At 31.6% G+C, this 16,938-nt stretch overlaps 1 protein-coding gene across 1 annotated transcript; it reads right to left on the reverse strand.

Moving 5' to 3' along the window:
* Positions 1 to 1,058: 1,058 nt before the first annotated feature.
* LOC139496155 (ficolin-2-like) lies at positions 1,059 to 13,510 on the reverse strand. The gene is made up of 6 exons (XM_071284621.1): positions 13,425 to 13,510; positions 8,257 to 8,364; positions 7,387 to 7,520; positions 6,442 to 6,538; positions 3,932 to 4,096; positions 1,059 to 3,219 (listed from the first exon to the last, which is right to left on the reverse strand). Exons 3-6 carry the CDS (start codon positions 7,498 to 7,500, stop codon positions 2,984 to 2,986), a joined length of 612 nt encoding a protein of 203 aa, XP_071140722.1. The 5' UTR covers positions 7,501 to 7,520; positions 8,257 to 8,364; positions 13,425 to 13,510; the 3' UTR covers positions 1,059 to 2,983.
* Positions 13,511 to 16,938: the final 3,428 nt, after the last annotated feature.

Raw genomic sequence — 16,938 nt, forward strand, 5'->3', positions numbered from 1 at the left:
TATTTGTAATTCTCATCGGATTTTGTCAATTTTTGACTTCTTTTCTATTATATTCATGTGTTATGGTAAAGAAAATTAATCACCACCTTTATTTATTAGATTTGATTTTGTTCAACGTAATATGTACGATGTTTTACGTTTGAAGTTAGATCCAAAACAAACCGAACATATATATATATATATATATATATATAATATAGTTAATTGCTATTAATAAGAATTGCAATGTGCATTGTGTTTAAATGTAATATCAGTATTTAGTTCTATTATATCTCAAATCAATCCTAATTCTATCTTATTTTTAGATATAGTTTTTCAATGTGACGTCATTTTTGTGCTGTTTCAGAAATTCAAATGTGACGTAATTTGTGTGCCTATTCCCGATGACACATCTTTTGTCCTGTATTTTCCATAGCAAAAATTACATGTACGTCCATCTGTTTGTTATTTTGAAATACCCCCAACACGTTTTGAATATAACATGATAGTGTCAAGTAAGAAATTATTACTTCTGTAAATATTAAGAGAGTTAACATCCTTCTTCTCTGTGCTTGCAAACAACTATTACAACCATTTTTAGAAAATCTCATCGTTAATTATTAAAACAGATAGATGCACCTTATTTTTACAGTTTTGATTTATGAGAAAATACGACATGATTGCAAAATACCAATCATAACACCATTACAAACTCAATTCCATTTACATATTATTGTTTTTTATTGCATAACACAGTGCTTGAAAAACAATTTCTGATCAGGGTTCATTTAACACATCAGTAATACACATGAGTAAACTAGCTGTTATATACGGTAGAATTATCAAACAAATAAACTGATTAATTCTTTTAAAACACGTGCAATTTAAAATGCACTTTCACAATTTTAAAAGTACTTCCACAATTTTAAAAAATGAAAACCACACCAATATATATTATATATTTATATTTTTAATTATTTAAGTAAAACAAGTTACAAAATTAATTATTATAAAAACCTAGAAATGTCAGTTTTCAATAACATGTAAGAGGCGAAAACAAAAAAAAAACACAGTAAAAGTCAGATGAAACCAAATTTTTAGGAAAAGTCGAGGGAAACTAAATGTAAAGTAAAAGTCTGAGGAGATAAAAAAAAATCACTGGAATAGTCAGAGGGAACAGCGGATCAATAAAAACGACAGGGGACCAGAGATATTCAAAGTCAGTTGATATCAAATGGATAATTTGACGTTTCGACTTACTTTTTCGGCAAACAATATATACAATGCATCAAGCTCTTTTAATTGCAGAAAAGTAGTAATAAAGCTGACAAAGACCTTAAAAGAAATACCATCGAGCTTTTCTTATCATTACAAAATATAATTACATATTATGTTAACTTTGATAGTATATAGTCCGATGTGTTAAGGGAAGTTTCATTCAACCACTATCATACTACTGATATGCTTTTTATCATTTTCTCATATGAATGGGTTTTTTTTCCAGACAAATCTTCTTACGTTAAATATTTCAGTTTTAAAACGTTAAACAGATAAACTTACTTAAACTGAAATCAATGCATACATTAAGTCTTATTTTTAATGCTCGATTTAATTAACAGATACATTATTGTTATCATTGTACAAGTAATTCATAGATATAAGATGTTGTGATATGAGTGCCTATGAAACAGCTCACAATTTGTAAAAGTAAACCGTTATAGGTCAAAGAACGGTCTTCAAAATGAAGCCTTGGCACACACCGACCAGCAAGCTATAAAGGCCCCAAAAAGTTATTAGTCAGTGTAAAAGTATTCAAATATAAATCCAACGGTCTAATCTATATAAAAAAAACGAGAAACCTATATGAACCACATCAACAAAAGACAAATACAACATCATGTTCCTAAATTAGGACTTTTGCAAACAAATGCAGCGGGTTCAAACATTTCCATAGTTACCAGCCTTCATCATTACATGTACATGAAAACAACAGTGTAACATCACAACATAGGAAGACACATCATCAAATATAAATTGAAATGACTTAACTCAATCAAAAGTCATATAAACACAAACAAGTGAATATAAACTGAACGAATGCATTTGATTTAAGACACAATGTAAATACAAAATCAATAATATAGAGAGTAAGATGTTAAACGATATCAGAAAGATAAAGATAACTTTGGACTTTATATCGCCAAATAAAATAATTTACACAGGTTGATGAAAATAATATTGTTTTTAGATAAATACATAAATATGTTGTTTATAGTACGAATACAAAATGATGTGAACAGTTATAGTCATACCAAACACTTATCAAAGCTGGTATACATAGTAAAGATGGAGGTCATGGTAGCTTCATTATCAACGTTAAGAATGAGCAAATAGAAAGTATTAGATGTAGATTATGTTATAAATAACATATTAACTTATTTATTTCAAACATAATTGAATAATGTAATAACATAATATTATAACCATGGCTTCTCATCATAAACAAGTAAGTCAACTGATATAATTACTTTTACTAATAATATTAAACTTTGTTCACAAAGATGGGGTTACAGTTATGAATCAATCATTTAAAACATGTAAAATGAAGAATACGATATGGTACATTCAACCTGTATATCACACTCACCTGTTATATATATTTCTTATATATTTCTGATTGTCTTCAAATCAATGTACTTCTGAGAAAGTGTAAAAGTGTAAAATTGGTAACATACTATTTATTGTTTGATAGTTCACCAATTTTGACAAAAACTACTGTAGTGACAGCATTTTAATCATTTTAATATAAAAGTAATTTATAGCAGAGTCGAACTGTTACAATTTTATGTTGTTTTTATTGTCATTTTGAGATTAAGCAGCGGTTGCGATATCTGCTAGGTTTTGTTATGTACGTTACTCATGAAAGATATCTATATCTATGGAACAACATTATTGTCATAAAACAATGTTCTACATTATATCGTTTGTTACACATAAAACATTTCTATGCTCTACGGAACATCATTTTTATCGACTTTAGTGAGTAGTAATGTCCTCTCCACGGATACCAGTTCACACCATCAGCAAATGAAGCATGCGCACCTGTCAGATACTGACCATTCAGGTTGCTATGGTGACAAGCATTGTACCACCATGCTCCTTTATAGGTCTTGGAACATTCCATGTTATTTTTATCTTTCGTTGAAAACATATATCCATTATGGTACGTAAGCGCATCTCCTGTAAACAATATTTTTTAAAGATTAGAAGACCCGCAGTATGGTGTCGAATGCCAAAAAGTTTTTATATTTTTTCATTGATCTTTTATTGATTTAAACTGCAGTTAAACATCGCTATACATATATTTATAATTTTTTCCAACCCTAGAACGAACCAAAAATTGTGTAGAAATGTGACATGAATTCAACATTGCACGAACATTTCTATAGTTAGTTGATATAGACAACAGAAGTGTTAACCTGCAAATTAGATGTATTTCACATACAGTTATTTTTATTTTTTTTATTTTAGAAACACCTGTCACATGCACATTTGTTTATTGTTCATGCTAGAAACACGCATTGTACACACGGCTATTTACTTAATATTGAAGAATTACATGTTTCACGTACGGTTCTTCACTGCGTATTCCTGAAATATGTATAGTACACATCGGTTATTGACTGTGTACTTCAAACAAGTGTTACACACACGGTATGTTAATGAGTAGACCAAATGTTAAAACGCGTTGTTCAATGTGTATTTCAGAAACACATGTTTGAACACAGTAATCATATTTAGCTTTATAAAATTACGAAACATGTTGGTTTGTGTTCAACTTGTTACCTTAAAGTGACATTCAGACGAAGAACATCAATCTATGATACCCATGTTCTGTACAAGCTATATCGACAAACAATTGATACAACTATTGATCATGTTTGTTTACTACCTGCATCTCCTGTATAGTCACTGATGTGCAGTTTAAATCCAGAACGTTCATCACTTATGGAGAATTGGGTGTATTCTGCGTAACGATGATTTCCGTCAAAATCTTCCAATTCGATTCTAAGAGTAAAGGTGCCTTGGTTTGTTAATTGATGAAGGTATTTATTACCTGAAAATAAATGGATTAGATTTAAATTGTCCCAATTAGTCTGGTTAATCTCTCAGCTATTGCAAACTCTAGGAAGTTTTGTTTTTGTTTGCTATGTCGGTGAGAAGGGTCCCAAACATTTTGTATTTTAGGTCATCCAAATGTTGCCCCCGGAACACTTGCTTAAGATTATTTATATGCATTGTTGTCACAAACAGTTAAAAACTACAGTATGGGTCGAAGCCTCGCTGTTTGTGAATTGCCTACACCCAATATCATCTCTACCATAGACCTGTAATCAACGCTCGATATTATCCAAACGTTTTTTTTTGCAAAATAGATATAGGAAGATGTGGTGTGAGTGCCAATGAGACAACTCTCCATACAAATAACAATTTAAAAAGTAAACCATTATAGGTTAAAGTACGGCCTTCAACACGGAGCCTTAGCTCACACCGAACAACAAGCTATAAAGGGCCCCAAAATTACTAGTGTAAAACCATTCAAACGGGAAAACAAAAGACTTTAAGAGGTTTCAGTGCGTTGTTAAGTGGCTACTGCACGTCATGATCTCATACCTAATATAGTTAGTGCGGGTCTTAGACCTTTCCTTAACTTATTACCAGCCTTTCAGAAAATTTAGTTTTGTTTTCCATGCCACCGAAACTATTGATACGATATAGATTATACAGTTTTTGAAGAAAAAACTCATAAGAAACAATGTACAAAGTACAATCAAACCTGCTTTAAATGTCCTCTCTTATAATCGAATGCCTGTTTTTTTTAATAATGAATACATCAAATAAAGTATCACCTCTATTGTAGCATGTGTAAAGTAAGTTCATGTGATCCCAAAGAAAACCTTTATTGGTAAATTCAACTGTATTTTGTAAATTCTAATTTATGTTTGTTTTTTATCCGGATTGTATTATCATGTCTCAGTCTGTAATTTCTGATACATAAAACGAAATAATTATATATATATATATATATATATATATATATATATATATATATATATATATATTTGTTAGAGAAAATATGCAGGTCTAAACTTTTTGTGACCACAGCTCTTGTCGAAAAAACTTTTATAAAAAGCTTTCATCTGTACTTAGTTGTATTACATTTTTTTCTTAACTCTAGATCAGAACAAATATATATTTGTTTTTGTCGAGCCTGTAACTTTTGTTGCAGAAAGCTCGACATAGGAGTAGTGATCTGGCGGCGGCTACGGCGGCGGCGGCGTTAGCTAACTTCTTTAAAGCTTTATATTTTAGAAGGTAGAAGACCTGGATGCTTCATACTTTCTATATAGATGCCTCATATTACGAACTTTCCGTCAGTCACATGACCAATGTCCTTGACCTCATTTTCATGGTTCAGTGACTACTTGAAAAAAAGTAGTTTTTTATGTTAAATTCTCTCTTATTATAAGTAATTGGATAACTATATTTGGTATGTGCGTACCTTGCAAGGTCCTCATGCCCGTCAAAAAGTTTTCACTTGACCTCGACCTCATTTCATTGATCAGTGAACAAGGTTAAGTTTTGGTGGTCAAGTCCATATCTCAGATTCTATTAGCAATAAGTCTAGTATATTCGGTGTATGAAAGGACTGTAAGGTGTACATGTCCAACTAGCAGGTGACATCTGACCTTGACCTCATTTTCATGGTTCAGTGGTTATAGTTAAGTTTTTGTGTTTTGGTCTGTTTTTCTTATACTATATGCAATAGGTCTACTATAGTTGGTGTATGGAATGATTCTAAGGTGTACATGTCTAGCTGACAGGTGTCATCTGACCTTGACCTCATTTTCATGGTTCAGTGGTCAAAGTTAAGTTTATGAGTTTTGGTCTTTTTTTTCCTAAGACTTTATGCATTAGTCAACTATATTTGGTGTATGGAAATATTTTATGATCTATATGTCTGATACGCAGGTTTTATTTGACCTTGACCTCATTTTCACGGTTCATTGCTAAGTGTTAAGGCTTTGTGTTTTGATCTGTTTTCTTAAACTATAACCAATTGGTCAACTATATTTGTTGTATGGAAGAATTGTTAGCTGTACATGTTTGCCTGGCATGGTTCATCTGACCTTGACCTCATTTTCATGATCAATGTTTTGTTTTCTTTGGTTAATGTTGAGTTTATGTGACAGTTGTAATAAAGCTTTATATTTAGGTCTATGAACATAATAGCAATGATAAGTAAAGAAGGCGAGACATTTCAGCGTGTGCACTCTTGTTCTATTTATTATCGCCTATTGCATTGGAGACGAAATCTCTGATCAGATATACCATACATTTGTTTTACTTATGTAATGCATTTTCTTTGCCAATTGAACTTAAAACATACAGCCCATGTACCTAGCCAGAACTCGTCACTCATATTTCCAAATCCGAGTTTGTAAGAATTCCAATCCCTGTAAAAGTCAACATTGCCGTTTTGTCTTCTCTGGAATACCTAAAATAATTAGTTTAGGCTGGCTGGTTATTTGACAAAGTTTTGCAATTACTTATAATATAACCAACATGGATATATACCAAAATGATGTGCTAACGACATATGCATCTGAGTCAACCTTCACCTATGAAACCATTCAATGATCTGTCTTATCCATGACATTGTAGCCATCTCAAACAAATAGTTTAAATAAATTTGCATTGATTGGAGAACAAAATCTTTAACTTAAAAATGTATTCTTTTGTCGTCACCATTCTGATAAGCAGCGGTTAAATATTAATGTCAAATCCAACACGATGTCAAAGTTCTGGCATACATCAGATTTCTTTTCTCATTTCTGCTACGCATCGCTTGGTCATCTCAATTTGCGACTGTTAAATATATTTTTTTTATAATGCCAAGCGTTAAATACAACACAGTTATCTCCTAAATAGTATGTACGTACAGAGATAGATTGCATTTGAATTTTGACCAGAACGCATTTGCTTTTATTATGGTCTAACGAAGACCATTTTAACGTGGTTTTACATATTGTTCAAGGCCGTATAAATAATCTGTAGTTTCTTACTATGCTGGTAGATAATCTTATTTCAATTTTCTCAATTTATCTATTGAAACGATCTACAACTCATAGGAAAAACTTAAGTTATATAATTCATTTCGTGTAATGCATTAACGGAGTGAAATAACTGTCTGATCCCCCATACTTTACAATGATTACTTCACTTCCTGTCTTAATGCAATGATACAGTTTGCCAACCTCAGACTTTTTTCCATTGCAAAGAAACAAAATCGTTAAACAACCTATGACAATTTAGAACATCTGACAATTATCTTGTAATACTTACAGTCCAGCCGCCTCCATTATCATTTATTACACAGAGTACATTAATGGTGCCATTCATATTGAGTTGGTATATACCAGTTTTGCAGATAGGGCTTTTAAGGTCAGAACAGTCCATCTTAACACCACACACATTGGCTTAAAGAAAAAGTTTGTTCAAATGTAGTGCTTGATCTTAAGATTGTATTATATTTCGACATTGGCAATTGATCAAAACGGACTATCAAAAATGCTTAACGCCTTGAAATATTTTTACCATGTATCATCGAAAGTGAAGAAAGGCGAATGATAACAAAGCAAAATTCAAGTAAAAAAAACCCGCTGGCAACGCCAGGGATTAAAAAATTTAATAAAAAACAACAGAATACTTTACACAACATAACGTACAAAGCATTTTAAAAGACAACAATTAATGTGTTAATCGTATAAACATTCTGTTGTGTATATATTTTTTCTCTTGTGACATTTGCAATTCATCCGAAAACCTTTTCACAAGAACAATATCGTAATGTTGATTTTTTTTAAATACGTAATAGCCTTTTAGCTCATTTATATTTTATCTGATTCTTCCAAATGTCTCTACCATTAATAACAACAGTTATACGGGCTGTTCTTCTTATGCAAAATATGAAGTTGTGAGGGAGCACGTTTAAACTACGTTCATTGTGAAATGATATAAGCAAGAAAGATAAACTAATAGAAAATTCGTTGATGTTATTAAGAAAAAAATAAAACTTACGTAAGCACACACACACACACACATACACTATCAGATAATAAAACAACAAAATAAAGGACCATGCTCCGAGAGCATGTATACCCTTATTCGTCCACCTCGTCAGTCACATATTTAGAATAAAAAATTGTAACTTACTGTCACAGTTAAGACCAGTCCATTCATCCGGACACGTACATACATAACTGTTGACCTGATTACGACAGACCCCTCCGTTTGTACAAGGCTGCTCATCGCATGGCGATCCTGTTTATGATACAATCGGTATTATTATTTTAATTATCATATTCTTTTTTTATCAATAACTACTTGTAAACAATCTTCTTATTTTTTGTGTGTTAAATCGTTTGTCATTATGTTTTTTATAAATGACCACGCATCTGAGCAATCCAGTAAGTGTAAAATGTTGTATTTTTATGAGGACAATCAGCGCATATGACATATTTCAGATTTTACTGTATAGACCTCTTATGTTTTCAGTACACAGAATGTATACCGATTTGTGTAGTTTTGTTTCTTTTCAAGAGTATTATTGTAGCAATCATGGATTGCGACTTCACAGGCGTTCATATAAATAAACGTATACATAAAGCTATCTCTGTAGAGTATTTAATAGGTTTATTTTGTTGATGAATTTTGACGTATAATAGATGTTTGAAATATGTATATACTGCTTAATATACCATGGTACATGTTGTGGCAGCTTTGTATGTAATAAATCCAAATGACTTTGTACGTTTTCGAATTTGTCACTTCTTGGAATATTAGTCATATTGATTATAACGTCATAGCAATGTTTAGACCATTTCGTCTTCGGAATAAGAAACAAGAGTTACAGATAAAACATAATTCAAACAAGGCTGTATGGTGTGATTTTCAATGATACATATAACAGCAACAAATAGTGACAACAATTCAAACTTTGTAGTAAAAAGGCCGAGGATGACATAATTGTAAACAAAAATAGAACTAAGAGCCAGGTTTAAAATAACGAAGATATACGGAACACAATTATAACACACTTTTTTTTCACGACGACCACCAGGCTGTAGGTTTATTTCTGTAAAAGGAAATACTAGTATATAAAAAGTTGGGTGGTACAAAAATGAATTTAACATATCTTTGACAGCTCAACCTTACCTTAACAAGGAAAATGATATTACGACTGTCACAGTGAGTGTTTATTTACGTACGTTTATAATCATCTAAATCAGTAAATTAAATTCGAAAAGAGGCAGCACAAGAAGTGGGAATATCGTCCAAAACGTGAACAATAAAATTGAGAATGGAAATGGGGAATGTTCCAAAGAGACAACAACCCAACTATAGAGCAGACAACAGCAGAAGGTCACTAACAGGTCTTCAATGCAACGAGAAATTCTCGCACCCGGAGGCGTCCTTTAGCTGGCCCCTAAACACATATATACTGGTTCAGTGATAATAAACACCATACTAAACTCCAAATTGTACACAAGAAACTAAAAGTTAAGATAATACAAGACTAACAAAGGCCAGAGGCTCCTGACTTGGGACAGGCGCAAAAATGCGGCGGGGTTAAACATGTTTGTGAGATCTCAACCCTCACCCTATACCTCTAGCCAATGCAGAAAAGTAAACTCATAACAATACGCACATTAAAATTCAGTTCAAGAGAAGTCCGAGTCTGATGTCAGAAGATGTAACCAAAGAAAATAAACAAAATGACAATAATACATAAATAACAACAGACTACTAGCAGTTAACTGACATGCCAGGTCCGGACCTCAATTAAACTGATTGAAAAATTATGTCTTCATCATATGAATATCAGGCACAATCTTCCCCGTGAGGGCTTTAGTATCATACCATCATAACATATATGAGAAGAACATAACCCGTGTCATGCCAACAACTGGTTTATAAATAATAAATGTGTTTAGTTCCGATGCAAAGACCCTATAAGTGAATCAATATTAACGCCAAAATAAGCAATCTTTAATGACTTGACAACAGTATCGTAACTATATCCCTTCTTCATAAGTCTATTTAAAGGTTTTGTTAGGTTCTGAGGTGAATACTGCCATTTTTGTGCTTTACAAAGAATATTTCCATAAAATATTGAATGTGAAATACCTAAACGTATAAGAAGTCTGCATGTTGAGCTATATTTACGAATGATGTCCTTATACCGATGATAAAATTTAGTAAATGTTTTGACTAGTTTGTGATATCGAAAATCCTGCTGTAATAATTTTTCAGTAATACACAAATTTCTCTCATTAAAATCTAAAACATTGTTACATACACGAGCGAATCGTACAAGTTGAGATATATAAACACCGTAAGATGGTGACAAGGGAACGTCACCATCTAAAAATGGATAATTAACGATAGGAAATGAGAAATCATCTCTTTTATCATAAATTTTAGTATTAAGCTTTCCGTTAATAATATATATATCAAGATCAAGGAAAGGGCAGTGGTCATTGTTAGTATTAGCTTTATTTAAAGTAAGTTCAACAGGATAAATTTCTTAAGTATATATACTGAAGTCTTCATTATTGAGAGCTAAGATATCATCCAAATATCTAAACGTATTATTAAATTTGTGTATCAGATGTTGTTTCGATGGGTCTTTACTGATTTCTGTCATAAATTGTAACTCATAGCAATACAAAAACAGGTCTGCAATAAGTGGTCAACAGTTAGTCCCCATTGGAATTCCGTTAACATGACGATATACGGAATCACCAAAGCGAACAAAAATGTTAACTAGTAAAAATTCAAGAGCAGATATAGTATCAAAGCATGTCCAATTGACATAGTTTTTTTGTTTGTTGCTACTAAAAGAGTTTGAACATATATATTCACATTCTGACTTTTTAAATGCCCATTTAATTAGGTGTGTGAATTTTTTCTTAATGAGAATGTGAGGCAATGTGGTATATAGGGTAGAAAATTCAAAACTTTGAACAGATTCAAAATCACCAATATAAGCATGCAATTTATCAAGTACTTCCAACGAGTTTTTGACACTCCAAAAGTAATAAATTCCACTATTTTCGAAGGCCTTATTTGAACAATTTATTATCAAGTTTTTAATTGTACCAAGGGTAGATTTCTTGTTAATATAACAAATAAGATGGAGCTCAGTATTATCAAAATATCCAGGAATTTGTTCTTTAACAGAATGGTCGTTAAAAATACCAGCAATATTAACAAAATCAAAACCTTTATTGACATACTTTATTTTAATGAAATGTTTTTGATGATTTTCAGGACGATCAATTTTAGGAAACAATTTTGATATTTATATCTTAGTGGTAATATTCATGTGATTATTTGTTTATAATGAGAAGCTGTTTAGTTGAGATTGTATCAAAAGGAAAATGTCATTACACTTTATTTAATAATGGATAAGTTCATATATCATTTACAAATAATCTATCGTTCAATTATTTTATAATTGCTTATCCTGTACGTTTATTAGCTAACATCAATATATAGATTACTTGAGTAATGAAACTATTAATTAAGCTGTTAATCAAACATTGAAACATTTAATGTAAAACATGAAAGGATTACAGATTGAAAAAGTTAATCAATTTGACTTGCTTCAAAAGTTTTTTTAAAATTTTATATGCTGGTACTGATTTAGATGGTAGTGATGTATTATATAGAGTGTTTGTTAAGAAAAGGGTAACATAATCATTCTCGAATTTACTAATCTCTTTGAAGGTATAAGATCCTTCGAGCTTAACTTGAGCAATGGGAACTATAATATACACATTGGAAAGTGCTGGTACTGTAACGCATTTAACTTAATCTCAGTTTTCTAAAAATAAAATAAAATTCGTAGTTACAATTTTAAATACAAAGTTTGTATTTCTATGACATTACAACATCTGTATCGTGATAAAATCATAAATTCCATTTGTTCTCCATTGGGCCATATGCCAGGAGAGAACAGTAGAAATCTCAATTATTGTAATTGCTGTGATAAAGCTTTTACTTCAGCAAACTATATGTAGACATCTGTTAACTGTTGACAATTTTGTGATTGTTTTAAGTGTTGTTAGCTTGCTGCGTCAATGACACGAACTTACACATTTCTTTTATTTCCTAGCTACTATATATGAGCTAAAACCATTTATTTAATACAATCAATAAAGAGAAGTGTGTTCAGACAGACAAGAAATGCACAAATGAATTTACAATTAGTTTGTAAATTTAGGGTTTACAAAAACTGACAGGTCATCATATTTGAATGGCAGAAGAAAACCATTCAACCACAAAAAAATGTATAGCAAAACAATAACAATCAAAACCAAGGAGTAAACAAAGACTCGTAAAACCAAAAGACATTTACATCAACAGTTATATGTAATAAATAAGAAACAACACGAACTCCACTAAAAACCGGGAGTTAAATTATGTGCTCCGGAAAGGTAAGCATTTCCTTCACCGGATACGACACCCGTCGTGTTATTTCGTTGTTCAGTTCGGTAATGATGGAAGGTTATTATGACTGAAGATGAATATCAGATAGGATTTCTGACACACTTTTGTCATAATGGCCAATCAGCTCATGATGGTTACCGTAAAATTTCTTGAGTTTTGACCTTAATTTGATTGATTCATAGCCCTGTCTTAGCATATAGCGTATAGTGTAGCATGTATGGGGTGCATATGGACAGGATGAAATAAAAGGAAATTGGAGAAAAATAATATTTGTCAATGAAAAACCGCCTTTTGTTGCTCTTCATTGTTTTTATAATGCGAGTCTCTATTAGCAAATATAGTTAGATCATTCTATTGGTTTATGTTAATGATTGTTCAATCAGACACTACACTTTAAGGCCAACCATAGTATTTCGAGAGGGTTGTGTTTCTCATCTTATGTATTTTGTGAGATGTTTCGTAACCTTTTTGCTGTTATTTTTCTTTTTGTCTTTTGCCATTATTTTCGCCGTTCCTCGACATTCTTGTATGCTTTCTTTTCACTTTTACTTTCCTTTTGATTACTTCCATGTCTTTTAAAAGTAAGAACTTCAACAAGGTATAACACCAGGTTTTATCCACAATTTTCAGCATCAGTAAATGCCTGTACCATGTGGAAATGACTATAACTTTAAAGTCGAACGGAATAATACAATAAATAGTATATGATAAATATTTTGACGAACCGCGTATTCAAGTGCCATTTCTACTTTTTTGAACATAAACGTTGCACACATGAAATATGAAAAAATAACAAACTCAACCAAACTTTTTAGTTGGGAAATAACTCTCACTAAGAATGTCCGTTGGTGTTGAAGTATACTTACGATATGATATGCAAACGTGTCCATTCTTATCCAATGGAACACATTTTTCACGTTCCTTACAGGGATTGGTAGGCAGACAACTATCTCCATCCTGAAATTATAATCTTAAAAAAATCAATACAGTTAACGTCCGTCCAGTGCACAGTAATGACAATATATAAATAAATATTGTACATTTATAGAGAGATACATTTATATAAACATTATACTTAAAATGTTATTACGTAAAATTGAATCACTTCTCCGGCAAATGTACTTCGAATCTTATAACTATGTAGCGATTACCAAAGAATAAAAAATAGCCGCATTTATAAGTGATTGCCAGGCACCTCTTAGTCATGATCTTAACAGGTATGTTTTATCTAATCTGTGAAAAATCACAACGGAAAAAAAGTCCCTTATTAAAAAGCGCAAACACATCTAACGAATGGAAACAACTGTCACGTTCTGTTAGCGGTGTCGTGTAATATTTAAGCAATGGTATTTGATGAAGAACTATTGCGTCATAAAGTAACGTTTATATCAATGTTAAAATGTGGTTATAATAATATTCAGATTAATTGTATTTTTCACGGACAAAACCTAGTCACGTCTGTAAAATAATTGGTGCTTGCTTTATTTCCAATGGCAATTATTTTGTGCGTATTCAGGACAAGAACATATTTACAAGTTGATACAATGAGTAATTTCTGCAATTAGAACGACCGGGATTAAAGGCAGATAATTTGGACAGCCAATTGACAATAAAGGTATCTTGGATATGAACAGACATTTTAAATTGCAGGAGTCACCTAATAGCTATCAAAGGTACCAGGATTATAGTTTAGTACGCCAGACGCGCGTTTCGTCTACATAAGACTCATCAGTGACGCTCAAATCAAAATATTTATAAAGCCAAACAAGTACAAAGTTGAAGAGCATTGAGGATAAAAAAATCCAAAACACCCATCATTTAGCTGTTGTTTTGGTTCGTTAACGTGCAAAGAGCGTGCCACGCAATCTCTATCTCTCCCTTCAGAACACATAAGATTTCATGTCACATTACGCCCGGACTAGGCTGTAGACTTGAATATCCCAAATTGCTAAGTGGACAAAAGCGATACTGTAGGGAAGGGCAAACTTGAAGGTATGATAACATTTTAATACCCCAGTCAAATCTTAGACAATAAAGAATTATATTGAATAAACCATGCTTTCACACGTCTAGTGATTTAACGCGAGTAGTCTTTAGTGATGTTGCAGTCTAAAGAACAAACAAATCAATCAGTCAGTCAATGTTTGTCAGAGTTTAAAATTAAGTTTAAAGCCAAATTGGGAGAAGGTAGGCGCCAGTGCCTATAATCTTCCTCTAACTATTATACTGATTTTTGTTTACTTATACAACAATTCAACAACACTCATCAATTTCCTCCTCATGTTTCTCCCCTTCTTCTATCATAACTACAACTGTATTGTAATTATTGTAACTAAAGTTATAATATACATTTGTATAATATTAAGCATATTGTAAACTAGAATCAGAATAAAAAACTTACTAAAGTATAATTGTCTAAATTAGCGAATGAAAACCCTTCACTATCTTTTAGTTTGTCTCCTGGTAGGGATACAGACAACAGTTGGCAAGTCAGTGTATCCCGTCTGTAATTCACACCATTACAACCTTTATAATGTGTACATTCCCGAAGACACATGTTTGGTCCTCTATTTTCCAATTCAAAAATCACATGTGCGTCCATCTGTTTGTCTTTCTGGAATAAACTTAACAAGTTTTGTAAATTACACAATAGTGTCAAGTAAAAAAATGCTACTGATTTATGTGTAAACATAGTTAACATCCTTCCTCGTTTCTTTTGCATATAGTTATGAAAAGTTTTATTTGACAATTTCATCAATTATCGTTTTTGGTTAATTATTGATATTGATAATGTAATTAAATATTACTATAGAACACTATTTGATTAACCAATAGTAACTTATACCGGCACAATAAGTATTGATTTTGTTTAGCAACTGTTATGCAATGATGCACTAAATCATATAAAGTTTATATTTCAAAGTTCAATTGTTTATTCAAGTCTAGTCATCGTATAACAATATTTCAAACATATTTAAGTTATAATGTAGTTAAAAAGTACAAAATGTGTTTGCGCAATTCTTTTTGAGACTATATCAATACATATTAATATTTATATGTTTTCATCAACAAAACATATTACATGGCAACGAGTGGTGTTACATTTCATTGATTCCTGTTTTTAAACGCCTGATTGATTGCTTTTCTTTATTATTTATATTTGACATGTTATTCATAAAGTGTTATACAATAGAGTTTATTTAAAAAGTACAACAAACAAATATATCTAACAAAAGATGGACGAAAGATACCAGAGGGAGAGTCACACTCATAGATAGAAAATAAACTGACAACACCATGGCTAAAAAAAGACAAACAGACAAATAAAAGTAAAAAAGACACAACATAGAAAACAAAAAACTAAGCAACACGAACCCCATCAAAAACTGGGGGTGATATCAGGTGCTCCAGAAGGGTAAGCAGATCCTGCTCCATATGTGTCACCCGTCGTGTTGCTTATGCTATTACAAATCCTGTAGATAGTCTTATTCGGTAGGTCACATTCGTGAAAAGGAAAGGTATTGTAGTTACGACATAAGGAACATATCCGATATCATCTGTGAAACGGTTATTCCAAAACGATCAGCCAACTCGTGATGGCGTCCGTAAAATTTTCGAAGGGATGATTTCAAATTCACCATTTGGAACTCTTGGTTTAATAGCTTCTTTGTGAGTAGCAATCCTCTGTCAAGGAAATCATAATAAAAATACAAGCCCAGGATATAACAAACTTCCAAGTTTATATAACACAGCATCAAAACAAGTCATTTAAAAAAACATTATTCACGAATGGCAAATTACGTTTTCAGATAGACAAATTAGAGAACTAGAACGGGATGTAACGATATCGACATTATCAGCCTTTGCTGTAGGAACAAAAAAAAATTATTGGTTAAGTGGCGAGCCTTTTTGCTTTTTTGTACATTTTTTAATTTAAATGAATGTCCTGTTTCATTAAAAACGATCTGTTTATTTATTCAATTTTTGAGTACATCGTTCAAATCAGTCAGTTCTATAAAAAATTATGTATGTGGGGTTAAAACTATGCATTTGATGTTAGACAAACCTTTTGTTCATTCAGATGAATTTTCTGTCAAGTTATTATTGAAAGGGATTACTAGAGAGAAGCAGCATTTACCACAACAAGCTTTAACTATTACTGTAGATATGATATTAGATATTAATAGAGTTATAAATCACGACGATCCAAAGCAGTGCACTATATGGTGTTTATTTTTATTTGCCTTTTTCTTAATGGCGCGCAAATACCTAATCGAAAATATATCTAATAATGAAACAAAGTTACTTAAAAGTACTCACTGAACATATACTATAGATAGTAGAGAATTTCGAAATGTTGAAGAAAACGAACTTCGCATA

The sequence above is a fragment of the Mytilus edulis genome, chromosome 11 (genome assembly GCF_963676685.1).
Source record: "Mytilus edulis chromosome 11, xbMytEdul2.2, whole genome shotgun sequence".
NCBI lineage: Eukaryota > Metazoa > Mollusca > Bivalvia > Mytilida > Mytilidae > Mytilus > Mytilus edulis.

What these genes read in the sequence shown, in the direction of transcription:
- LOC139496155 (XM_071284621.1), bottom strand. Translation starts at nt 7,500, where the DNA reads ATGGACTGTTCTGACCTTAAAAGCCCTATCTGCAAAACTGGTATATAC. An exon ending in ATAATGGAGGCGGCTGGACT is followed by an intron (nt 6,539 to 7,386) that starts GTAAGTATTACA and finishes TAATTATTTTAG; the next exon opens with GTATTCCAGAGAAGACAAAA. An exon ending in TGACTATACAGGAGATGCAG is followed by an intron (nt 3,220 to 3,931) that starts GTAGTAAACAAA and finishes TATTGTTTACAG; the next exon opens with GAGATGCGCTTACGTACCAT.